The sequence below is a fragment of the Bactrocera tryoni genome, chromosome 4 (genome assembly GCF_016617805.1).
Source record: "Bactrocera tryoni isolate S06 chromosome 4, CSIRO_BtryS06_freeze2, whole genome shotgun sequence".
NCBI lineage: Eukaryota > Metazoa > Arthropoda > Insecta > Diptera > Tephritidae > Bactrocera > Bactrocera tryoni.
In genome coordinates, this window is record NC_052502.1 from 22,996,413 (window position 1) to 23,021,976 (window position 25,564).

At 31.3% G+C, this 25,564-nt stretch overlaps 5 protein-coding genes across 8 annotated transcripts in view; 2 read left to right on the forward strand and 3 right to left on the reverse strand.

Annotated features, from left to right (window-relative positions):
• Nucleotides 1-238: 238 nt before the first annotated feature.
• Nucleotides 239-11,201, reverse strand: LOC120773341 (DNA topoisomerase 1). Of its 2 annotated transcripts, XR_005705150.1 has the most exons (9): nt 10,946-11,201; nt 6,750-6,928; nt 5,648-6,686; nt 5,501-5,589; nt 3,864-4,993; nt 3,548-3,798; nt 3,272-3,465; nt 3,011-3,172; nt 239-2,938 (listed from the first exon to the last, which is right to left on the reverse strand). XR_005705150.1 is itself a non-coding variant. In XM_040102155.1 (8 exons), exons 1-8 carry the CDS (start codon nt 10,970-10,972, stop codon nt 3,070-3,072), a joined length of 3,012 nt encoding a protein of 1,003 aa, XP_039958089.1. In that variant the 5' UTR covers nt 10,973-11,201; the 3' UTR covers nt 239-3,069. The 2 variants fall into 2 exon arrangements, 1 of the variants encoding a protein (XP_039958089.1); XM_040102155.1 differs by having other exon boundaries at nt 239-3,172.
• Nucleotides 11,160-13,971, forward strand: LOC120773342 (phosphatidylinositol N-acetylglucosaminyltransferase subunit A). Of its 2 annotated transcripts, none has more exons than XM_040102156.1 (6): nt 11,160-11,306; nt 12,057-12,147; nt 12,206-12,451; nt 12,509-12,626; nt 12,702-12,821; nt 12,892-13,971. In XM_040102156.1, the coding sequence occupies exons 1-6, from the start codon at nt 11,164-11,166 to the stop codon at nt 13,794-13,796; spliced, it is 1,623 nt and encodes a 540-aa protein (XP_039958090.1). In that variant the 5' UTR covers nt 11,160-11,163; the 3' UTR covers nt 13,797-13,971. The 2 variants fall into 2 exon arrangements, with proteins under 2 accessions (XP_039958090.1, XP_039958091.1); XM_040102157.1 differs by lacking the exon at nt 11,160-11,306 and adding an exon at nt 11,898-11,999.
• Nucleotides 13,972-14,348: 377 nt separating this feature from the next.
• Nucleotides 14,349-15,604, forward strand: LOC120774876 (sperm-associated antigen 7). Its single transcript, XM_040104729.1, has one exon. It carries the CDS (start codon nt 14,545-14,547, stop codon nt 15,364-15,366), a length of 822 nt encoding a protein of 273 aa, XP_039960663.1. The 5' UTR covers nt 14,349-14,544; the 3' UTR covers nt 15,367-15,604.
• Nucleotides 15,605-15,933: 329 nt separating this feature from the next.
• LOC120774875 (XK-related protein 6) lies at nt 15,934-19,303 on the reverse strand. The gene is made up of 6 exons (XM_040104728.1): nt 18,680-19,303; nt 18,311-18,397; nt 18,185-18,259; nt 17,986-18,116; nt 16,979-17,131; nt 15,934-16,907 (listed from the first exon to the last, which is right to left on the reverse strand). Exons 1-6 carry the CDS (start codon nt 19,018-19,020, stop codon nt 16,462-16,464), a joined length of 1,233 nt encoding a protein of 410 aa, XP_039960662.1. The 5' UTR covers nt 19,021-19,303; the 3' UTR covers nt 15,934-16,461.
• A 2,223-nt stretch (nt 19,304-21,526) lies between these two features.
• Nucleotides 21,527-25,564, reverse strand: part of LOC120774126 (high mobility group protein DSP1) — a 56,036-nt gene continuing 51,998 nt past the window's right edge. For both annotated transcript variants that reach the window (XM_040103497.1, XM_040103498.1), the window contains exon 6: nt 21,527-25,480. In XM_040103497.1, the coding sequence (XP_039959431.1) occupies nt 25,316-25,480 (165 nt within the window). In that variant the 3' untranslated portion in view covers nt 21,527-25,315. The remainder of the gene's footprint in view (nt 25,481-25,564) is intronic.

Sequence of the window (25,564 nt, forward strand, 5' to 3'; positions counted from 1 at the left end):
TCAAAAAAACGTTGCAAAAGGCAAGCCTTCAACTTGTTAAAACATTTTCGAATTTTACATGGACATACCTACGATCCTTGACCGGATAAAAAAACCCGGGTCCGTTACGGTTACGTAGACCCGACTTTCGTGGAAACGGAATAATATTATAGTACAATATAGTGTTAAACATTCTTTTTGTAAATTTCGTAGTATATATCATCGGGTTTACTTTTCCAAAACAAACAAATGTGACACATGTATTTTCTAAATTTTATTTATCCTTTGAAATACGATACATACATACGTCATTGTGTATGTGCAACTAAATGTGCTTTTGTTGCAAATTATTTTAGTTATTTAGTAATTTTGCAACTTACCTACATACGTACTTATTTATCACATACATATGTATAAATTATAATTTTTATTTGTTTTTATTTGTATTTCCGTATTAACTGTCACCTCCTGTTGATTAGTTTCATCAAAAGTTGAGTTGATACCTAAACAGATATGCGTATGATCTGTTTATTTGTATGTATACGATATTTATTTATTTTATGCCAATGTTGAGTGCTTTTGCTTCATAAAATATCTAATTTAGGCATGTTTAATTGATTTTGCTCTTCGAGTGTGTTTGTAGTTCAATTATTATACTACTTCTATTTTCAAATTATTTTTGTTGACTCCAAACTTTGTTGCAATAAACAGAAGTTGATGTGTTCTTAAATATTTTTTTTATATAGTTTGTTCTATAAAATACTTGCTTTATAAAACTAGTATGTATGTATGTGTTCAGCTTAATTTGTGTTTAATTTGGTTTGATTTTGATATATTTATTATTTATATCTGCTGGTATATTATAAAAAAATGTATTTTAAGTCGTTAGCTAGCTGATATCACTGACTTTTCAGCTATTTGCCAATTAAACTGAAATTTCTTTTTGTTTTTGCTTAACGATTTTCATGTTATATTGTTTGATGATTGAAAGCTTCTGAATTGAAGTAAATGATTTGTTTACAAATGTAAAATTGTGTGCGAGGAATATAAACATTTTAGTATTGTAATGTAATGTAAGCAATTGTTTTAAACCAATAGATAAAAAGCAAAATTCGACAAACGAAGATATATTTAATTTTTTTACAGAAGAATTATAAATATTAAGCTAATTAAAAATAATCATATATATGTATAGGTATATTATTTATATATAAAAGTAACTCTCGAGCAACCACTCACCGTTATCTCGTTTTGCGCTGTCACCGCTTCACAGCGATTAATAGCTAACAAGTGTTATTATTTTTGTAATATCAAAATTCATTGTTATTGTTTTTGTTTAAACAAAAACATGCCGTTTTGTTATTGTTTTTATTAAAACAAAAACATACCGTTTTGTTATTGTTTTTGTTAAAACAAAAACATGATCTGATCTAGTTTTAGGCAACACTTCTGGGGAGATAGCACTCATTCGGATGCAAATCCAGTTTAGTTCCGTTTATGTAAATCCATAAATAATCAAAGTAAATGCTTTTCTGTTGTTTACATTACAATATTTGATATATTTCTGTTTTGTAACTTAAATAATACAAAAACAACTGAATATATGTATGCATGTATGTACGTTGTATTGTGGTATGTAAATAGTGGAAAGTGTGGGTACAAAAGTTACTTTTTAACCTTAACTTGTTGAAAATACATACGTATGTATTCGCGTACATACATATATATAATATGTATATATAAATATACTATTATTATTATTTTTTTTTGTAACTGCTATTAAATTGTGTCTCATATTGTATAGAATTAAAAAAAAAAAAACAATAAAGAAATAATAAATGATAAACTAAATTGCATGTTTTTCTTATTTTATTTTCTTGTTTAATTAAAAGTCTAGTTTTATTTGTTTTCAATGCATACGCCGAATGATTGCATACTTGCATTTAAGATCGAATCTAAATTATTACACATAAATTGGGAAAATTCTGAATTAGCCCGCTACATTGATAAATTTGTGTTTCATTTACCTCTTATTTGAGTGTAACGAAGCGGTTTCCCTCTTCTCTTGCTCTGACGACTTATAAATTATTATTATTATTATATTATATAGTGTATTTTCTTACATTTAGATAAGATAAAATTGTAATGAATTATGCTAAAAATTGATTTAACTCAAATAATGTTTGTTTATCATGTATATTTTATAGTATATATATACCATATGTATGTATATGCAGTGATGTGCCCTTCCTTGAGGAAAAATCAAAAAAGAAAGCACACTAGTATTTATGTATACATGCATTAAAAACAAAATTTCTACTAAAACTGAATTAGTGTGCACTGTTCCAGTAAAAATTGCCTTGCCGCTGTATGCTCTGCGCTGTCCTTCCATTCAAATATGCAGATTTTCATTTAAATTTACGTTTTTTTGTGTGATTTTAATTTTCTTTCGCGTTTTATAAATAAAAACGAAATTGTAACTCTCAAAAATTTCTAAAGTTTGTACGCTAATACGTTCTACTAAATGTGTTTTGTTTGTGTGGGTGTAGATGTATATATATGTGAGTGTGTGTTCATGATGATAATTAAGGAGAACAGTCCGTTGCCATTCGCACATAAAATGGCAAACTATTCCTATTAACTTACATAACTAGGCATACATATTTAATTATGTATTCAAATGTATTGCAAGTAATGTTGTGTCTATCATAATGAAATAAGTTGATTGTTACATACTAAACGTTATATACTATGGATAATATGCATATACGTATGTAGTTAATTCATACATATATTATGAAATAGTTTGAGGCATATTTTAATGTCTCTCATCTCAATCTTTCGTCTGCTGTTTAAATAAGCATTATTGACGTCGCCGATTTTGATATTTCTTTTTCCCTCTTAAATTCATCATGCATTCATCTACAGCGTTAAGTGGTGGGTGGTGGTAGTAGTAGTGCTGCAGCATTCGGGGAGGGTAGAATGCTACATTAAACCTTCAACATTATTTATTTACGATTAAACATCATACTTGCGCCGAATTCGTTACCGTGCGCCATTGCCGCCGACATACAATACATTAATATGTATTTAGAAGCGATAATTTTCATCAGCCATATGTATAGCCCACATGAATTTGTTTCTTTGAGTTTTGTTGAAGATTTTTTCAATTGGCACTCCATGCTTCTTGCACCTGTAAACAAATTTGCAAATATTTAATTGTATGTAATTCTGCATTATGTAGAAGTTTTTTTGTATAAAGTATCGTAACGTTACGTTACATTCTACCCACCATGCGACAGTAATACGTGGATCTAAATAGTTCAACTTAGATGTGCCCAATGCAATTGTCTTGTTCTCATCCCTATCAGTCTCTTGTAATTCTAATTTCTTTAGCTGCTCTTTTAATCTTTCCAACGTCTTTGCCTTCTTGTCAGCCATAACGCGTTCTTTTACCGATCCACGTTTGGCAGCTTTTTTCAGATCCTACAATGAAAGAAAATTATAGTTTGTTTAAACAATATATATATACATATATGGATATGCAACCAATAATTATTTAACTTACATGATAGTCCGACTCGGCTTCCTCAATCATCTCGCGTTTCTGACGTATCTTCTCCTTCAAGTTCTCCATTGATTTTTCATGTCCTTTTGGTACTGAACGTTGATGGTTACATAATATGGCTACTGCACGATTGGCGCGGTTATAGGCAAGTAACTTCTCCGCAGGTGACATACTTTCTTCGGTGAGTAAATCCAACTGGTTTTGTAATGTAATTGAGGCGTTGTAGGTACGGAACACTTTGGCAGTGAGTCCTTTAAAAAATAAAAATATATACTTAAAAATATGTTTATATATGTGTGTATTTATGTAAACGCACCTTCCATAAGCTCCTTTAAATGTTCGTTGAGCACTTGAGTGTTAAGCCTGTCAAACAGATCGTCTCCTTCCTTTTTATTCTCCAAAAATAGTTCTAGATTTTTGAATACTCGCTTTTCAACCTCAACTTCGTTGTAGTAGCGAATGGAATCTTTACCCAAGAAATCAAATACAACAACATTCTCTTTACCGTTTAATTGTTTTTCTAATTTAACGTGTTCAACGCGAAGAGAACAACAACCTACGGTATCAGCTTGATCCTCGTCTTTTTCATTACCAGCTCTTAGAGCCAATTTATCAATGAAATACAAAGCGACAGCGCGTTGTCGGACACGCATCTCTTTTGATTTCCATTCATCACGATATGTGGCACGTATTTTGTCTATGGATTTAGCTAAACGTCGAGCAGTTTCATATTTTACGTGATCCTTTTCACCCTTTAATTTAGACGAGGGATTCAACATAATATATTTGACTTGGCCTTGCACATTCTCCGTCCAAGAGGCCAACCAGGTTACTGTGTTATCATGGCGCACCTCCTTCCATCGGTGGCCCGGTGGTGGCGATGGAATTTTCGAATCTTTGCCACAGTTAATAGACACATCTTCTGCTTGAATGCGACGTTTAATCATACCCATTTTCGGATGTTCGCCACGACCGCGAAATAGTCCTGGAGGTTCTAATCGGAAATTACCTATTTTTTCCTTGTGGCCATCAATTAGGCAAATTCCATACTCCTTAACTAATGCCTCATTTTCCATCTTTTTAGCCAGTTTCTCCTCTTTTGTAGCACTCTTGCGTTTTTCGGACTCTGCAGTGAAATACCTAAACATTTCTTCAAAATTGCACTTTCCAAAGTCTTTGATTATTTCACGCTCTTTGGATGTCATACTCTTACGAAAATCTTTGAAGAAATTGTCATTAAAGATTTGTTTTGTGCAATAATCGTGGTTTAACATTTTTGCATAGAACGTTGCTGCCTCCTCAGTCTCTGAAGACAAATCCATAGGTTTGCCATCGTAATAGAAACGTACATGCTTCGGTACACGTTCATATGGTGGCGCAAAAACGGGCCCTTTGTGTTCTAAACTATTCCACTTAACACCATCTTCCCGCTTCTCTTCCTCCCACCTGAAATTTTTATTTAGAACAGTAAATTTAGTTTTTAATTTCTTGGATTGGGATTTCGACGCAATCTTAACTACGGATTGGGTTCTAGATATTGTTTTTGTGCTAAAGTTGGAAGCAAATGCATTCGTATGTGCAGAGCAAGTGATACGATTCCAATTAGCTGACTGTCTGCTGCATATGGCGAAGACAACACTTTCGCTTGCGAATATAAATACTTTAGTTGCCTTCGCCATAAAGATGCAGTGGGGATGTTAGCCACATTACGCAAACCACACACCGAACACGAAAATATCGTACTGAGGTAAAGTGACATAAAAACCTAACCTCAAATATTTTTTTCTTCAATATGACAATTACATAGGCTGTGAAACTGTGTTAATCATACAATGACTTCAAAACTGATATCAGCTGTTTCTTTAGCGAGCCACAACACCAGCTGACAACACATTAAAATTTCGTTTGCAACTAATATAATTAACCAAACATGTTAGAAAACATATTTCTTACCATCTCCAAACCTCTTCTTCTTCTTCCTCCTTCTTCTTTCGTTTGGTTGGGGAAGCAGTCTCCTGTTTAACTTGTGGCTGCTGCTCGGTCTGTAATGTTTTTATTTGTACAGAAATGTTAGTTTTTACTAAATTTGCACACAAGTACCTTCTTGGCCTTTTTCTTCTTGGGCTTTGTCTCTCCATACTCTTCTTCTTCCTCTTCCTTGACACGTTTCTTTTTATTCTTAGTCTTCCCTGATGATGACTCTTTCTTAGCCTTCTTTCTTGCCAACAATGGCACATCCTCATCGTCATCTTCTTCCACTTCTGCTTTTATTTTGCGTTTAGCTAGTGGTATATCCTCTTCATCGTCCTCCTCCTCAGCAATTGGAGTAATAGTTTTAACATTTGTCTTACGCATAGCCAATGGGACATCTTCTTCGTCGTCCTCATACTCTTGATTTTCCGTCTCCTGTTTGAACATACTATCTTCGTCAGCACTGGCCTCCTCTTTTACGACAAATGAGGGCTCATCCTCTTTAAATTGTGACATCGAATAATCGCATGAACTAGCCTGTGAAATATTAATATTTTGTTCTTCCATCTTAATGTCCGGTTTTTCTTCGTAACCATCTTTGCCATTTTGACTATTGTCGAAACCGGTATTTGATTCATCCATATAATCGTTACCAACTGGTTCGGGTCGAAGTGCTACAAAATCAGTATTATAACCATTTGACTGTGAATCGATTAAAGGTTGTGAGATCGGCTCTGGTTTAATGAATTCTCCATCTATTAATTTTGATTTGTCACCGGATGAAGACTTTGAAGAACTAGAGCTGGAATGTTTGTGTTTCGAAGATGACGACGAACTCCGATGGCGATCCTTATCACGAGAGCTAGATGATGAGGATGAAGACGATTTATGGTGGCGATCTCGTTCCTTATCTTTATCTTTGCACGAAGAGGAGCTACTGCTTTCTTTACGTTCACGATCTTTATCTTTGCGTTCCTTATCTTTTGACGAGCTTTTATGATGGCTAGAGCTCGATGACGATGATGATTTATGTTTATCTTTGTCCTTTTCACGGTCCTTATCACGATGGCTCGAACTTGAACTGGAGCTATGCTTGCCATCGCGTTCTTTATCTCGATATTTATCCTTACTACTGGACGAAGAACTACTATGGTGTTTATCTTTGTCGCTAAAAAATCAATAAAAAAACATTAAGTTTTTAAATAGTGAAAAGTAGCACTAGTTGCCTTACCGACTGCTGCTCTTGTGATCCTTTGAACTTGAGCTTGAACTTTTATGATCACGATCGCGATCACGATGTTTATCCTTACTAGAGGATTTATGTTTACTACTGCTGCTACCACTGTGATGACCATTACTGACGCCATTCACTTGCACCAGTTCGGATGACCCATTCTGAGTCTTGATGTCCTAAAAAATAAATATTTATATATTATAATATTGATTATAATTCTATATTTATAAACACATGATTAACATTTTTTTAAGTAAAGTAATTGATAAAAGGCACTGTATTGACGAATAAAATAACATTTATTTTCGTACGCCTGTCCCGCTATTAGTAATTCACATACAAAACAATAATCTTATTGGACATTTAACTCTAAGCAACATGAAACAAGTTTCTAATTACAATATTGTAAGGTTAGAGCAATTATCTTTTGTTATTTGTGTCCCCTATGTCAAAAACTTTAGTTGTAGAACCATAACAATTGCCAAAACATGTGAGAGAATTGACCACGTGTAACATATTGCCCCCAATTATTAGGCAGAATTGCCGGCTAATATTGAGCTGTCTTATTTACACTCAAAAATTCAAACTAATTCGCCAAGTCTATTGAAAACAATAAAAAATCAAATAAAAGATTAAATATTAGACAAAGGTAATTCCATCCAGCTGACTATTAATCAATATATGAACGTACAAAATAACAACATCTAAAGTTTACGTATGTTTGTATGTGAAAAAATTAAAGAAAAATGAATTATTAGCATCAGTCAACGAACACGTTGTCCACACCTCCGTTCACACACGTTTCACAACAATGTGACGTGACGACTTTTACGCTCTTGGATATTATGCATAAATTAAACTAGCAAAATATAAAACTATAGTCGACACCTTAGGTGTCTTTGACATTGCCATTGCCCTAAATGTAGCCTTAATATTTCGGTATAGTTAATATAGGTCATTGTTTTATAATTATATAAGAAATTTTAATTCTTCCTAATACTATATTTAAATAAATATATTATAGTATCCACATACATAGATGTAAGCAGTACCTACATACATATACTAATTACAAATAAAAGCACAGTGTGACGTAGATGAATTTCATGCATATATGTATGTATATAACAAATGTATTATCGTTTGCAATGTGTGCTTCGGTAGATATAGCTTTCGGGTATTGCTGCTTATCGCTCACACTTGAAAGTAATAACCAAAAAATTTACCTTTTCTTTTGGGATGTACACAGTGTCCCTGGGACAACACATGCAATGTTAATGAACGATTTTTAGCGCTATATATATAAATCGATATGTGAGTACATATGTATGTATAACAGAAATTTCCGACATGTTGATCTATTTCAAAGTTTTGTATTCTTGCATTGACGAATGAGATCTTCAAAAGATCTTAACACATTTATCAAATAATGTTCTCTTTATTGAGGGTGCGTCACTTAATTTCGTGATAAAACAGATACATATCTACAAAGGTGAATTAAGTAGATATGTACATATATATATTTATCATTATATATATCTAATGATTACGGCTTCTAACTTATAAATATACATATGTACTTCAAAACAATACAATACAATCAAATAAGAATCTGCAACAGTGCAAGCAAAAACACACGACATACATATGTACATATGAAAAAGGCATTATTTTATTTTCACACTAATACTCGTATGTACATATGTATTAAGTTCGTCATACTTTTGATCAGCTCAGCAACAGATCAGAACCTGGAGCCCATTCAACTACGACAGTGGCAGGTAACAAAGAGAAAAAGAAATATTGAAACAAAAAACGAATGCTCACAAAAAAAGAGAAGAGGCGAATAACCTACAAGATTTTTAGCTCGATGTAGATACAAATATGTTTCTACGTATTTACATACATATACGTGTGCACATATAAGTACATATGTATGCACATATGTACATATTTAATTGCATGTTTATACCCTGTACAGAGTATACTGAATTTACCACCATGTTTGTAACACCCAGAAGGAAACGCCAGAGGCCTTATAAATTATATTCATAAATGATCAGCATGACGACCTGAGCCGATTCAGCCATGTCCGTCTCCCTGTATATATAGTCCAGTCATTATAATAAGTTCACCTCGGAATTCGATATACCCATTTATATGTCTGTAAATACTTGTATATTGACACCCTAAAGTTGTCTCAAAAGCTACATATGGTAGGGTATACCAAAACCTTTTATTATTTGACAAGATATCTTCACAAAATTTGGCAAGAATTGTTGTCCAAAGCAACAATAGAATCTCCACACAAAATGGTTCAGATCGGATCACTACAATATACTTGTATAACTGCCATAAAAAGTTTCTGTAAGAAAACTTGAACCTGTGTTCTAACTTCGGTTCAGCTGAAGTAGACGTCTTTTCTTGTTTCTTTTTTATTTGATTTGGCAAATGCAGTAGTCGCATTTACTTGACTTTAAACAAAAGGAGATGAAAGTCAATACATACTTTCATTAAAACACGATTGGTGATTTTGGCATTGTTTCGTCAGAAACTGGAATATGAATATTAGCAAAACATTTAAAAATTATTAAGTCAAACAAAATGTAACACAGAGTGCAAGTTTTAAGAGAAAAGAACCCAAAATGAAAACAAGTTAAAGCATGCATACATATGTTCAACTTTACTTACTTATAGGGCCTACAGTTGTATCCACATGAACATATACATATGTACACACACACTCTTATTTGAGTGTGTAAAAATCTCCGATTATAAAGAATTGAAGACACTCTTTGAAACAAAAGTACTTCACCTGCACATATTCATTTGTGTTCATATAGATATACAGATGCAAAGGAAGTAAATGTAAACAATATTCTAAAAACAAGTTAATAAAAACGAAATGCGATTTTTCAAAGTGAATGAAATGAAAGATAATACAAAGGAAAATTGGTGCTTGGAAAATTTAATTGTGAAGCAACTGATAAATCAAGGGATGCAAAAGAGGGTGGTTGTTGTTGTGGTGGTTATTTTTTAACGCTTCTTATTTCTAATGTTAAACAAGCAATACAATTTTGTACTACATTTACTTAATACTCTAATAAGATAATAACTTTTTATTTGTTACTATTGCACCGATAATACAAAACCATATCTAATTTTTCATTATACTAACAGAATAAATCTTGCTTTACCAAAAATTAAATAAAGAAAAAAAAAACATTTAAATCAATAAACATTATCCTAACTACCTATGACATTAATAAAAAAAAATCGTAAATAATATATTTTTGTTTTCGCATAGAATGTCGACGGATATAAAAATTTTGTTAAAAGTATTCGCTATTATCAGCCCGTGGATTAGTTGATCTGCCCGCCACAGTCAGTCATAGCCAATACTCCGACGTTCCAGAAGACTTTGAAAAATTTACGCTGCCACCGAGCAACCACGACAATGCCTACGAAAACATTACATGTCGAGCGGCTCACTCGCTCGCTCTACCGACTCGTATTCACAGTATTACTTGTACTTAGTGCTGCGTTTGTTACGCTACTTCCATCTTTGACTTTCCCTGTTGCAGCCAGCCAGAAAGCTCATCACATCAGCATATTTGTAAAAAAAAAAAAATGCATACTGCAAACTAATACTGCAGCTTATATGGAGCTTATACATAGCAAACACAATGTACGGCATCTAAATAATTACCATCGTACATAAATCTAAACCTAACGAGGATGGGCAGTTAAGATTTTTTTGGGTCAAAATTTGCCAAATCACAGATTTTATACGAATTTTGCATTGCAACTACTTCGGAGCACAGGTAAAACAGCAAGTATTACTCTCTTTGTTGGTGTTTTTGCTGATTTTGCCCGTTTGTTGCATTTTGTCCATGTATGCTGTTGGGGACTTGTCGCCATTTTCATGAAAAACTTGACGTTTTCATTTCAAGGCGATCGCGTTGGGGCCCGACAAATCGCACAGACGAGACAATTACTACTTAAACAAAGGAAATGTACATTTAAATATTGCTGACAGATTTGCCATAATGGTACTGAGTATGCATCTACATTTCCGTTTTAGTATACACTTGTTTTTTAACATATTATTTTGTAAAAATTGTTATAGGTAGTTTTTTAGGAATATCTGAAAAATTACATAAAATTTCACCGTTACCATAATTACTACTTACATTTTCGGGTGCCACATCCACGCTCATTTTTAGTCTCGACTACGAAAATTCACAAGAAAATTCGGAAGATTCCACGCACACACTTCTCTGCTTCGATTAGCAGCTAAAAAATACTTATTTCAGCCACTTAACACGAGATGAAATATAAAAGCAAAGAGCTACACGGCAAAGGCAAAAGTGCTATGAAAATTTTTCAAAGTCTCGAGTCGCCACACAAAATGGAACTTAGAAAAATTCTGTGTGTGTCGAATGAAAGTACTAGAGTAGATTGTGCGATTGTAAAATGCCTGCCTTCCAAACTTAGTACTTTCCGTTTAATACAGGCTTGCCATTGCGACAATACAAAACGGAGTAAACGCACGTGAGTTCAATTTTATATATTTTTTCAGCATAGCATGTTGTGATTACATAATTATGAGACAGTTATATAGCCATTTGAACGATGGTTTAATCCTTATTTATGTAATTTGCGTAAATTTCGATGAACAAGTTATGTTAAGCTTGAACACACTACAAATTTGCAACCCTGTAGTGGAGATTTGTAATAGAAGCAATTATATATTTTTTCATTTACTCTAAGGCATTTCTCAAACCTTTAAAAATGTATAGTTCATTTCATTTCGCTCACCTTGAATGATGCCGGTAAAAACAGCAGAATCAAAGTGAGAAGCATAAATGCTCATAAATAGTGCGTGCACTTTCTCCCTTTCTTATCAATATTTAATAGGGTGAGTTAGAAGTAATAGAAATTTGTTTAAGAAAATAAAATAATTTAAATAATTAAAAATCTAGCTGAGATTAAAATCATTTTACCCTACCATGTGCTGATCATTCAATCCATTCAAACATGTTAATTCTTCTTTGCTTTGGCAAATGTTTTAAGCGATTTATTTCGGAATTTAAGTTTAATTGAACGGCACTCTGTGAAAATTAAACGTCAAAAAACTGTTTACCTTCATAGAATGATACATTAAACAGCTGATTTCAAGTTTTTATTTTCTAATGCAGTGTAGTAAACAAATGATTTAGATTATTGAGATATAATGCGAATATGGTAATTAACGAAATATGATATATTAAAAATAAGTATACAATTTTTGGACTTTTACAGTATGGTCACGGATTTCTTTTATCCAAGTATAGGCGGTGTAGAGGAACATGTTTTTAATTTATCTCAAATTTTATTAACCCACGGACATAAAGTGAGTCATAAACTCTTAATGAGTATTTTAAACTTAACCTTCACATTTTTATGTTCAGGTCATTGTATTAACACACTCGTATGGCGATTGCAAAGGAATTCGTTACTTAACGAATGGTTTAAAGGTTTATTATTTACCAATTAAGCCATTTTACAATCAATGCATACTGCCAACAATACTATGTCAAATACCTCTAATACGGTGTGTGCTACTAAGAGAAAGCATAGAAGTTGTACATGGGCATTCTGCATTCAGCACGCTGGCACATGAAGCAATGATTATAGGTAACATGCTAGGTTTAAGGGTAAGTTAAAATAGTCAACAACCAATGCGATTATACAAAAATTATTATTGCTTGCAGACAGTTTTCACGGATCATAGTCTTTTTGGCTTTGCTGATTTATCGGCCGTTTTTACTAATAAAATGTTGCAGATTAATTTGGCAAATGTAAATCACTGCATCTGTGTCTCTCATATTGGTGAGTTAATATATTATATACATATGTATATATGTATATTGATGCGTCAATGACAAATATTTCTCATATGTACAGGTAAAGAGAATACTGTGCTGCGTGCACGCATACCGAAAGAAAATGTTTCTGTCATACCAAATGCTGTCGACACTGCCTTATTTACACCAAATCCAAGTAAACGACCTACAGACGGTACAAGTAAGTGCTTAATTTTCATTTATTGAAATTGCACATGCACATAACTGAATTTTTTTTAATTTCAATTTAGTTAACATTGTTGTTGCCTCGCGTCTTGTTTACCGTAAGGGAATCGATTTGTTAGCCGGTGTCATTCCACGTTTTAGACACACGCCTAATGTAAATTTTATTATAGTAGGCGATGGACCAAAACGGGACCTACTCGAAGAGATACGAGAAAAGGCCAATATGCAAAATCGCGTTGAATTAATAGGAGCAGTTGAACATTCTCAAGTTCGCGACATTCTTGTACGTGGGCATATTTTTGTAAATACATCACTCACTGAAGCGTACTGCATGGCTATAGTAGAAGCAGCTTCATGTGGTCTACAAGTAGTGTCCACCCGGGTGGGTGGTATTCCCGAAGTATTGCCATCAAATTTAATCATACTTACGGATCCTGAAATTGATTCTGTTTACCAAGGAGTACTCAAAGCTCTTGCCCGCTACACACAGTTTTGTAAAAAACAAAAGCTATACCCAGTCGAAACAAGTATTGAAAAAAGTGGCATGTTTTATAGTAATGGCGTTTCGATCGGCAATGGCACAAATTCAACTACAAAAGCAAATAAACGGAAGAATAATAAAAAATATACTCATTCAAACTTAAATAAACAAAAAGAACCAAAAAGTATTGGAGATTTCGAAAATCATGAAGACGATGCCGTTCTTTGTCCATATAGATGTAACGAAATTGTGTCAACGTTATACAATTGGGAGAATGTTACACAACGTACAGAAAAAGTATATAAGCGTATTTTAGCCGAACCTGAGAAATCGCTTGGGGAATTACTTTACGGTTATCTGCGCAGTAAAGTCTGGCCATTCCTGTTGGTGATATCTATGGCACATGTTATACTATTATTTTTGGAATATTTACGTCCACGTCGATATATGGAAAAAGCCAAAGAACTGACACTCTTGAGAAAACAATAAACTACATTTATTTTTGATTATGAATATGTACAGTTTAGTTAAAATTTAAATTACTAGAAATACAATGTATTTTTATAAGTAATAATAAGCCATTTGCTGGGTGCATTTTAAATAATTTTAACATACATAAATTTTTCCTTACTACCAAACCAAATAAAATAATATTAAAATCTTATTTTAAAACCGTATTTTATAATGGATTGCACAGAACTTTTGAAATATTCTGTGGCATGAATTCTCAAAGCTGGTCATACCAATATCGCACAAAGGACTATTATAATATCGGTATGTTTTATTTTCCACTTTCTTTTGGAGTTAAGTAATCCTAGTACGGAAATATATTCTAAAATCTCTGAAAATGTTTATATGATTTTGATCTCCGAAAATGTTTTTGGAACCGGCCTCAAAACATAACAAATAGACCCACTTCCTAATCTTAACCGATAATCTTTCCTAGAGATTAAAGCTAATCGATAATAGAAAATAAATCGATTATTATATAAATCATTTTCTTTTACCATCTCAACCGAACAGCTGTCGGAACCACACGCACTTGATAGAAAGAACAGAAAAAAAAAACAACGAATGAGAAAAATTCAAAGCAGCAGCTGGGCGAAGTTGGACAATAAAAAAAAAAAAACAAATAGGAAAAACCTATTAATACGTCTAAAATTGCGCATAGTACAGCGCAACACAAATAAAATAGTTTTATTTATTTTACTAAAATACTCTGCCGCTAAAACCCGCCATGGATTTGCTGAATTCAATACTCAATTCAATGGAAAAACCTCCCGCAGCCACAGAGCAACAGAAAAAAATGATCAAAAAACAAAAAGAGCTTGCTGAACGAATTAAAAACAAACAGAAAGAAGAACTAAATCGATTTCGCAAATATGTAGAGGATCGTATCGGACGATTTGCCAAGGACGATCGCCCTCATATTGAGTTTCAACCGCTGGATAAAGTGCACCGTGCCATTATTCATGAGGTAGCAGAATTCGGTGGCTTTATAGCAATGAGTTTTGGTCGCGAAGATATCGACCGTCATTCAGTTGTTTATAAAAAAGAAAATGCACCATCGGAAGATGAAATAGCAGCTCGGCGCAACGGTGACGGTTGGAATGAAGAAATTGCCAAAGAATATGCTGAAAAGCGAAAACAGCAACGCGAATTGGAAAGTGAACAAAAAAGACTGGCACGTGCTTCCACCCTACTACCACCTACCACAGAGTGTGACATTAAACCAACGACCAACTATAAAGATAAGTACGCTCATCTTATTGGGCAAGATGCAGCCTTAGAGGCTGCACGTAAAACAGAAACTAACCTGAGTTATGGTTTCGTGCCCAGCAAAAACAAAAAGGATATGCGTTCGATTGAACAAACTTTAGCTGATATTCAGGCAAAGAAGAAACGAAAATTGGAGCAGCAACAACAGAGTGCATTACCCAAACTGGAACTTAAACAACAATCTGTTGTCAATGAACAAGAAAGTGCTTTAAGCACGCAACAACCGCAAGACAAACAGGAGCCCAATGTTGTTGGAAGCAGTGCTGGAGCAGACAAGTGATAATTCTAGCGAGCCACTATTATCATACTAAAACACGCTTGTAAAACGACTGCTTTGTGTCTTTGCATCAATTTGCAATAAATTGCAATATTTTTACTATTTACGAGATCACAACTGAATTGTTAACTATTTGAAATGGTATTGAGTAAAAACACATAAATATATTATAATGAAAATATACTAACGCGTTATAATTATAAATGTTTCTAAGTACATGCATATAAGAAGTTGATTGATATACGTGTTTGTTTATGGCATAAACTTTATGCAATCGTTAAATACATGTAAGCTGACACACGTTTGTCCCTATATTATGAAAATAGAAGTTTGTGATCCTTAGAGTATTTTTTCAGCTTCTAAAAAATTTAAAGTTTTAGTGGTTTTTTCATATTCTAAAACTAGAATGCTTGTTTTGTTAAAATTCAACTGCTCACTCATATACATACATATGTATATATTTCATTTACGGAAGCACACGCGAAGTAGTAAATATGGTGTACGTCAAAAATGAATAAATAAAATGATTTCCTTCAAATACGAATATTCGAAATTGAAAAGAAATCGCCATACTATTGGTTACTGTAATCGTTTATTGAAGGCGTATTAACTAATTTGATATCATACGTTAACAACTTATTTGAATGTACATAGGTATTTGAGACTAATATATTTTGTATTAAGAACATTCATATACTATTGAATATTTATTTAAAATATTTTATGTTAATTTTAGCTTGTTTAGTTTATGCTCAAATTTTGCGGTATAAATATATGGAAATAATTCAGAATATACTAATGTATACGAAGATAATGAAAATTTCTATTTTTTTAAATTAATATATGCATGCGAGCAAACATAATTTTCTTTACAAAAGTCTTATTTTAATTTATATAAATATATTTTTTTTTATTTTATTAAACTCTTTATGAATAAATTGTCATTAACCGGTAGATGCAAGTAGAATATCAGTTGGAGAGATTTTTTCTTCATAATAAAGCTTTTGTCAACTTACTATATACTTATATGTAAATATATTTGAGAATGTACTTTAATACTTGATTATATTTATAAATGCTCATTTGCAACTAAATATTTCAACCATTGGTATTTTTGTTTCTTTTTGTATTTACATTTGGATGATAATTTACGTAGTAAATGAGCATACAACAAATGCCGACGTAATAAAAGACAATGGCCAAAACACAAATTGTGTAGAAAAGACTAATAGATTCTAAAAGATTATTTGGTGGATAATATATGAATAAGCCCACACATATGATATTTTCTATCGAACAAATTAGATAGTACAACGCATATTTGTATCTCGTTGGTGCCTCCTTGACTGGAATGTAAATGAATATGTAAATGAAACCTAATGCGATGCAAAAGAGAAAATTATTAATAGAAATAATGCTGGTGAATTCCGGACGTTCCACTATGTATGTGACGAATCCCAATATGACGGCGTGCAGAACGCAAGCAACTATTGTCCAGACGGGAAAAAGCACAGCCACAAAAGCCATACAAAAGATGCGCGATACTAAAAAAGTCAAAATAAAGTATTTTTCCTTTTATCATTTTTTTATTTAATTTATGTTTAATTTTACTTACGTGAAATACAAAAGTGCCAACAGAGATGTGGCGCCATATTCCAATAGCTTAACTTGTTTTTATTTGGTTGCGCGGCACGTATGCATCGATTATAACTGAATAACGTCCATGGTACGCTCGAAAGATAAAGCAGCACACTAAGTATTTGTGTAGCTGTTAAAATAAAGTATAAAAAAGTTCTATATTTTTTATTGAACAAAAAAGTACGAAACAATGGCGAGTTTCTCAGATTCCGATATCAATTTAAATGATGTTTTGTAGGCAATGGTAAAAATATAAGATTTGCAATATCGTAATACTGACTTCAGTCTACTAGAATATACATTTATTATAAATTAAAAAACTGTAAATTGTTCTACTATTTTCAGTCGTACTAGTCTCTCTGTTTTTGAGAGATCGATCTAAAATTTGGCACATGTCCTTTTCTCCACGAACCATCATTGGATCACTATAGCATTTAGCTGCCATAAAAACTGAACGATCAAAATCATATTCTTGTATGAAAAACTTTATTATTTAGCAAGATGAATTCCGGAAATTTGGAATTGCAACGGTGCAATCTCCGAAAAATTGTTCAGATCGGACCACTAAAGCACATACATATGTATGTAGTTGCCATACAACCAGAGCGATCCAAATACTTCTTCTTGTACGGAAAACTTTTTTATTTGACGAGATATTTTCACGAACTTTGATATGGATTATTGTCTAAATAAATAATAATCTAAACAAAGTTTTTTTATGGAAACTTCTTTTTATGAGGGGTATCTTCCATGCTATCGAAGTTAACATGTGTTCTTGTTTCCAATAAAACCTATTAATCACACTTTCGGTTCCATATCATTGTTTGCAAAAAAGACATATTTTATTTACTGAAAAAAAACTGTTCCAAAAGCGTATTTACAAAGCTCAATATAAATAAATTTACTGTTACCAGCTAATTTGAGTTTAAGCATTATAAAACTTAATTTTTTTGTGGTTTTAATTATTTAAGTAATTAGACGTACCTGTGATTTGATTTTCTTGCATTAGTATTATTGATATTTGCAATATTTTTTGTGGAGCCGTTTCCATGAAACACTCAAACAAACGAATCAAAGCAATGTCGCTTTCTTCTTTCGTAGTGCGATTGTAATAACTGTAAATAATGATACTCATATGTAGGTATAATGAAATAATTAGTAATAGCATTGCTGTGTTGCCTACTCTGATTGCTCATCTCGATCTCCTTGCAGTTCCGCACGTTTACATTTTAAGGAATAAATAAGCGTATTCCAGTATCTAAAAAAACATTGGTAAATGGCAATATAATATTTTTATATATTCTTTAACCTAAGAAAAAGTGAAGCCACTATAACCAGTAATGCCGTTTTCGTTGCCTTCTTGAATCCGCCGTCAAATTTTTTATCTTGATAACACCTAAAAATATTTTAAAATTCATAGCTAATTAGAATTTCAAATAATATTTGTAATACCGGTGTTAAAAGTTATTTAAGGGGGAAGTATTGATGTAATTTTTTTTACGAATTTTTTGTTTGCTCTAAATGAATGCATATCTGAAGAATGTTATGACTAATTTCAATTTTCGATCGCAGCGAAATTGGCGAAGTTACAAGTTTTTTTATACCTTCCTTATGAACATTGTACATCAGATTTCAAAACTTTAAAGTAATAGTAATAGCTTGCAATTATTTAACGTACATTGTAGCATATATTAGCGCAGTGACACACATTGGCACCACCATGCATACCACTGTCCAAATGCAATAACTTTGTTCTCCTTGCTGATAATAGTCCACAGCCAATTTGATATTAAGTAACACAGCAATTGCGCGTATTAATATGGAAATAACTGTCATGCCTATCTCTAAGTACGAAATTGTTTCATTCATCCGCTTGCTTGCTTCAGTATCAACCTCATCCCCGAAGGTACCATCTGCCTCCGTTTCCATGCATTGTGGCAAAGTGCTTTTTAGTATGCACCGACTGTGAGTGTACTTCATCCATTCCAAAAGGGTAGAAATGTTATTCGTTGACGCCATTACTACTAATATATTGAAAATTAAACATTCCAAGCCTATTGCAGTTCGCAGGTAATCAAATTCATTTGTTAAACGCCTGCGCAGACTGATAGCTATGAATTTTTTTCGTTATACGATGTCCTTGTATTTATCGTAATAGTTAATCCCCACAACTTGGGTATGAAAATGTTAAACTGAAATTTCTTATATGTTCTCGGTAAATAATACCATAAAAAACAATTTCACGAGCAACATTTTGCCACAACAAAACAAGCAAAACAAAAAATATTGTGCGAAAAACAAAAACAAATATCAAACAGGCTAATGAACAGCTGATGATGCGAAGTAGATCGATAAAAGTCGATCGATTACAAAAGCGTTGCCAAATCAGAGGAAATATCGAAAGGAGGAAAGATCCAATATCCCCTCTTTCCATTTCCTGTCCAGACTGAGCGAAAAATGAAATAAATGAACAAATTGCAAGGTGACCAAAATTTGAGCGATAATCAATGAAGTTATATACAGAGTTTGCAAACAATGAATTAAAAAAATTACCGAATTCTCATTTAAAGTTCAAATACCAGTTAATTTTAAATTTTTACTATTAAATTAAAAACTAAAAATTTAAATTTCTTGGATTTGGGACTCAACTTTCGATTTTCAATTTTTTTAATTAAAAAAATCGCAACCCTATTTATGTAAGTACATAGTTTTAGGTATTATAAAAAATTTCCAAGAAATGATAATCAAGTTTATTTTAAAGTTTGGCATTTCTGAAAAAATCTAGTTACTTACATTTTTTAAATAAATTCAATTTAAAATACATTTTTCTTGTTGTTTTTTATTATTTTTATTTTATCATTTGTATTATTATCGTTTAATATTATTGTTGTAATTTATAATTATTACGCATTTACTCTCATTATTTCACATTACAGTGTAAGAATTAAACTAATTGTTTACACATATGCCTAAATTGTGTATGCATGTGTATAAGTGTGGGTGTATACGTATGTATTATGTATTAGCTTACAAAGGACAATAATCATTGCTGCCGTTATTAACATTCGACGACGCTTGTCATGCCTTAAGCGCTCTGTATGTTTCTTTTTTGTATTAATTTTTTTATTACTTCATTTTTATAAGTAGTTTAAACTTAGTTTCACTATTAACTTGTAATTTCTTTTCACTTCATAAAATTTTACGTTATTTGTTTGAGTTTGTTTGCTGTTCTTTTATATAAATTACTTCTCAAAGTAAATACTAGAGTGGATTTATGAGTGTTAAAGCGTGTCTTTACGCGATTACTTATTTTTTTTTGTTCTTTTCTTTTATAATTTGCATGGGCAAGGTTCATTATGTATGTATATGCATGTATGTATATAAATGAATTATTTTGTATGTGGGGGAGGAAATTGTGATTCACTTTTTTCTTTCTTACAATTTTACTCATTACTATGTATTTAATTTATTATTATTTAATCGGTACTTAACTTAAGCAATTAATTAATAATTTCCTTTTGTATATTTGTAAATTTTTTTTCCATACATATTGTATGTTTAATTTTGAAGTAAAATAAATGTTATTCGCTAATAAATGAAAACTAAAGCAAAAATAATTACATTCGTAACACAATAACTAATTTGTATATTTTATATGTAACTCAACTTACTACGAAGTTACATACATACTACATACATATGTACATGAGCATGTACTTGCTATAAATGTATGTTCTAATTTATTATAGATACTGGTAAATTACATATTATTAAAAATCAACGCACAACATAATTTATTTTTTATTTTAATTTTAATTTTCATTTTAGTTTTATTTTTTTTCTTTTTGTAGCTTGAAACTTATTTTTACACACTCTTGCATATTTTGTAATTTAAAAACTCTGACCCGCATTAATTATACTTGCACAGGCTTTTAACTTATAAATAGTAATAAAAAGAAACTAAAATAATCAATATGTATGCCTATAAATTATAAGTTCAAATTTTATATTCTTTGTTTTTTTACTCTAACACAAACGCACGCATACTGTTTTGTTTTTAATTAACAACTATAATTTTATTTAACGTTGAACTTATTGTTATAAGAGCATTTCATATACTTTTATGTTTCAATAAAAAAACACCGCTCTTGGGTCTGGAAGAAAAAGCTACAAATACATGGGTTTCTTTTCATTTTTATTTATTTATTTTTTTTTTTCTACGCTAAAAAATTAGATTTTTTCATTATGTGTACACTGTGGTTGTTACTGCCTTTCATTTTTTATTGTTTCTTACTTTTCATTTTATTAATTTTAAATATTTGTTGGTTGGTGTTATTCACTTAAGTATGCATGTTTGTAAATATAGGCATTAGTGTCGGCTAAACTGCCACAAACGACGCTCATTCGGCTTTACTACCTATCATGCCCCTCCCCGATATTTCAGTCTGTCTTTGCAACGCGCTATTGTAAGTATTCACTTTATATCTGGTGCAAGTCGCATTTTGGGAATTTGTTAAAATTTCGCTTTAGACTTTGATTATATGCATGTGTGTATGTGTATATTGCTTTCTATTGTAGTGAAAGTTTGGTGTTCATTATTTGCCAAGGATTTCGAGAGAGAGCAAAACTAATTTAGAGGCATAAAAAATATACATATGAGTGTATATAAGAATGTACATATGTACGTCTTAGGCAATATGCATATGTTTACGATGAATTAATAAAAACTTGTGATTAATAAAAATAAAATCTCATCTTAGTAATCTTCGAAAGTAAAATTGAGTTAAATGCATAAAGCAGCCATGCACAGACTTCTCCTCTGCTGCGAAATTCAACTGTTTACTTAATCCTTCTTGATAAAGAAAACGCGTTTTAACTATAAATATAATATAATGTACGACAAAAAATTGTAAAACATAAAAAAACTGACAACTTCATATGTCAATAACTGCAATCGAATAAGCGTATGTATACGTACATATGTACATGAATAATCCCAAAACTTTGAGGTCGCATTATTCCTAATCGGTCTGCATATGTATGTACATAAAATCATTGCTTGTTTTTGTGATTACTTTCAATTAAAGTTCTTTTTGTTTTTATTACTAATATTACCTAACATTATGTAGTAAATTTACGTGAGTGTATATGTACGTATGTCCTCTACTGCAATTCTTTGACATTTGATTTTTTATAACCGTTAAATTTAATAGGAATCTGTCGAGCCTGAAGTAGTTTGCATTTCATATTCATTTTTTTACATAATTTTTAATTTTATCCGTTATTTTTTTATGTTTTATGTGGTTTGAATGAAAAATGCATACATACGACGTATAATGCATTGTATAATTATATACATACATATATACAAGAGGTTCGGTATACTAGTAATATGCACATACCGAGTAGTACACGAACTAACTGAAGATGAACGCGGTGGCAGGCATTAATACGAAAATCACAAAAAATTAAAGAACTATACTAATTTTGACTTTTGTAAAAATTTTAAATGTGTACCATTAAAAAAAAACCAATAGTGCTAATTACAACAAAAGATTATAAAGAAATCGAAAGCAATAAATGAGTTATACAACATTGTTAGGGTAAAAGCTACCATTATTAAAATGTGCAACTGTGTGGCAATTTAAAGCAGTAAAAACTGTCAATTTTATTATGATAAATGAATGGTCAATTATTTTTTTTTAATTTGGCGTTTTAAATTTATTTCTTGTCGTCATGACCAATAAACAAATACCTCCTCCTGCAAATAACCATAAGAAATATACTTCTGAAAAATAGTTAGCTAAACAAAATAAAATTTGTATTTAAAGATATGAGAATAAGGAAAGAATTTAACTTTGCATTTTATATAATATTGTTGACGACGACAAAAAAAATTGGTTGCCATAAATAATCGAAATGTATAGTATTTTGCACAAAAAATTACATCACTGCACATTTTAAACAAATAAATGCTTGAACACACCCAAAATGTTGGCTTCATCTCTATTGCTTTCAAAAAGTTATAATATAACTACAAAGTTAAATCTTTATGATTATATATTAACTGAATTTCAAACATGATGATTGCAAGCAAAGAGGATGTTCGACTCTCAATCACTGCGGCAAGGTGTCATATTCGACCAAAAAATGTTGCACTATCTGCAGAAAAACAACAGTGTCGCAATATTCGTGCTGTTATTTGCTTGCCCGAACATCCCCAACTCTATATGTATATCGTTTTTACATGTGCAACAAACATAAATTTTAGACATTAGTCCTAAAATAAATTTTTATCGTTTTTTATGTCATACAATTAAATGCAAATAAAAGGTGTTTTCCGTTTTCGCAAAACATTAATCAATAAGTTTACCACCCGTTCTCTGCAAATTAAAACTTGTATCTTTCGTTCATATACATATGTTTTTCGACTATTCCCTTAAGTTTCAATATTAATTTTAGATAATCTATTTACACTATCTTGATACCTGCAGATGTCCCTTTTTATTTTTTTGAAGTGTTTTTCCATGAACTTACCGGAAAGAGAAAAGGTATTTTGAACTCAAATTATTTGAAAGTGTATTTGTTTAATTTAAAAATATTCTGAGTGAAGCTTTAGTAATCATACCGCGAATAAAACGCACTTGTAGTGATTAAATTTAATAAGTTTTCAAATATTAAATTTTCGTTTGCACAAAAATGGTCATATACTATTACGGAAAATATGAAATAAACACTATTGTCTTCATGTTTTCAAAAATGTTACGAAAAATCAAATTTTGAAAGAATTCGTCAAATTTTTTAAACCCCAAGCGATTGCCAAAAGTGATTTGTGAAAAAAATTGCATAGTTTTTTTGGGTTTTCACCATACGTATATTCTAAATCTTATCGTACATTATATAAATTTATTATATTGTTTCTTATTGTATTTTTTTGCTGCTGTATGAGTGTAGTATACAACTATATAACTGTTGCTTATTCATATATGCATGTATTGTGGCTAGCAGTTATACATAGTATGTAATATATGTAATAATCGCCTCAAAATATATTCACATTCGAGATACTCGTACATAGTTTTCATACAGAAATTCAACCGCACTTATGTATTTATAAAAATATTTCAAAATATTTTTTATTTTCAGTTGTCCTTAAGTTTTTTCTAAACATTTCTTTAAATGTTTATGTTGTATGATTTTGAAATGGTAAATAAAAAATATGTATTTTGTTTATACACGCTAAACGAACGAAAAATTGGTATTTCTATTTTTTGTTTTTATTTTAATTTTGTAATTTCGTTTTATATCAACATTAAATGCTAGTTTTGAAAAATAATAATAATAACTGCCAATAATAATCGGTACGATGATAAAATAATAAATTCTAATGCGTTGGCATTTTAAGTCAAGCCCATACGCCACTTTAATATTGAGTTTTTCATTATATTTTCTCTTTATTTTTCTTCTTATTTGCCCCTAAACTATGAGTGTCTCTCTTTAATCCTAACATTTATTGCTAATGTTACAATAAATCAAATTAATCGAAACAATATTTTTAATTATAAAATAATCGTATCTGAGTTGTTTGCCATTATTATTCAAAGATGCCGCTATTTCTACTCTTTAAACGATGTCAACTAGCTATTATTGGTGAGTCATGTTTTGTGTTGTTTTTGTTTTTTTTTTTTTGTAATATTTGCTGTTGTGTTGATTGCTTGTGTGCTTTCCAACACTCAAAATGAGTAGTAATTTTTGTTTTGGGGAGTAGTTTATTTGGAGTCTTCACTTTTTAAAAAACTTTATGCAGTTGGTTGATGGTTTAATGGAATTTTAATAACAAATGAATGCATGATGTACGTACTTGTCTCGGTTGTATGTGCCGCCATGATTTTTAAAAGCAGTGTTGATTTAAAGTATTGTTACTTTTTTAGTACAGCATATTGTGTCTTGGATTCCCTTGATAGTGCTTGCTGGAGCTACAACTACTTTTAGCTTTGATTTTGCATTTGCGGCATACATACGTTTTGTATTTTACATAGTTGTATGTACTTTCTCCCTGTTAAATTTCATAACTTTGTTTTTAATTCTCGTCTGTTTTATTGTTTTAATATTTGTTACTTTTTGCTTGATTTTTATGTCTCATTCAATATTTCTGGTTTTATTCACTTAAATATTACGTTATATAAGTTCCATTTTCATTTTTGAGTGGAAAATTGTTAATTCTTTCTTTTTTTGTTTATTTTTCTTTTGTTTTTTTTATATCTTATATGCTCCTCCTTCTACTTTTTCTTGGTTACTTTGTATTTGCTTAAATCTATTGATTTTCATCATCATCACCGTCGCCATCATCGTCTCCATGCTCCTCATGCTGCTGCGAACTTGCAGCAAGTAACGCGGCTTTCTGCGCTGCAGCCTGCTGTGCTTGCATTGAAGGCGCGGACATCGGTATTTTCCCGCTAGTTTTGTACTCGGTCATTTCCTGCAATTTATTAATATTATTATTAATACAAGTAATTATATTGAATCATCCATTACATAAACGCTTTACACCATAAAAGCAAAT

Bases quoted from the DNA above. Each gene is read 5' to 3' on its own strand.
- LOC120773341 (XM_040102155.1), bottom strand. From the start codon at position 10,972: ATGAGCGTGGATGTGGCACCCGAAAAT. The intron at 6,687-6,749 runs GTAAGGCAACTA...TTGATTTTTTAG, and splicing joins GATCACAAGAGCAGCAGTCG to CGACAAAGATAAACACCATA. The intron at 5,590-5,647 runs GTACTTGTGTGC...AAAACATTACAG, and splicing joins AGAAGAAAAAGGCCAAGAAG to ACCGAGCAGCAGCCACAAGT.
- LOC120773342 (XM_040102156.1), top strand. From the start codon at position 11,164: ATGGAACTTAGAAAAATTCTGTGTGTGTCGAATGAAAGTACTAGAGTA. The intron at 12,627-12,701 runs GTGAGTTAATAT...TCATATGTACAG, and splicing joins CATCTGTGTCTCTCATATTG to GTAAAGAGAATACTGTGCTG. The intron at 12,822-12,891 runs GTAAGTGCTTAA...ATTTCAATTTAG, and splicing joins ACGACCTACAGACGGTACAA to TTAACATTGTTGTTGCCTCG.
- LOC120774875 (XM_040104728.1), bottom strand. From the start codon at position 19,020: ATGGCGTCAACGAATAACATTTCTACCCTTTTGGAATGGATGAAGTAC. The intron at 18,260-18,310 runs GTTAAAGAATAT...ATGTTTTTTTAG, and splicing joins GTGGCTTCACTTTTTCTTAG to ATACTGGAATACGCTTATTT. The intron at 17,132-17,985 runs GTACGTCTAATT...TTATTTTAACAG, and splicing joins GCAAGAAAATCAAATCACAG to CTACACAAATACTTAGTGTG.
- LOC120774876 (XM_040104729.1), top strand. From the start codon at position 14,545: ATGGATTTGCTGAATTCAATACTCAATTCAATGGAAAAACCTCCCGCA.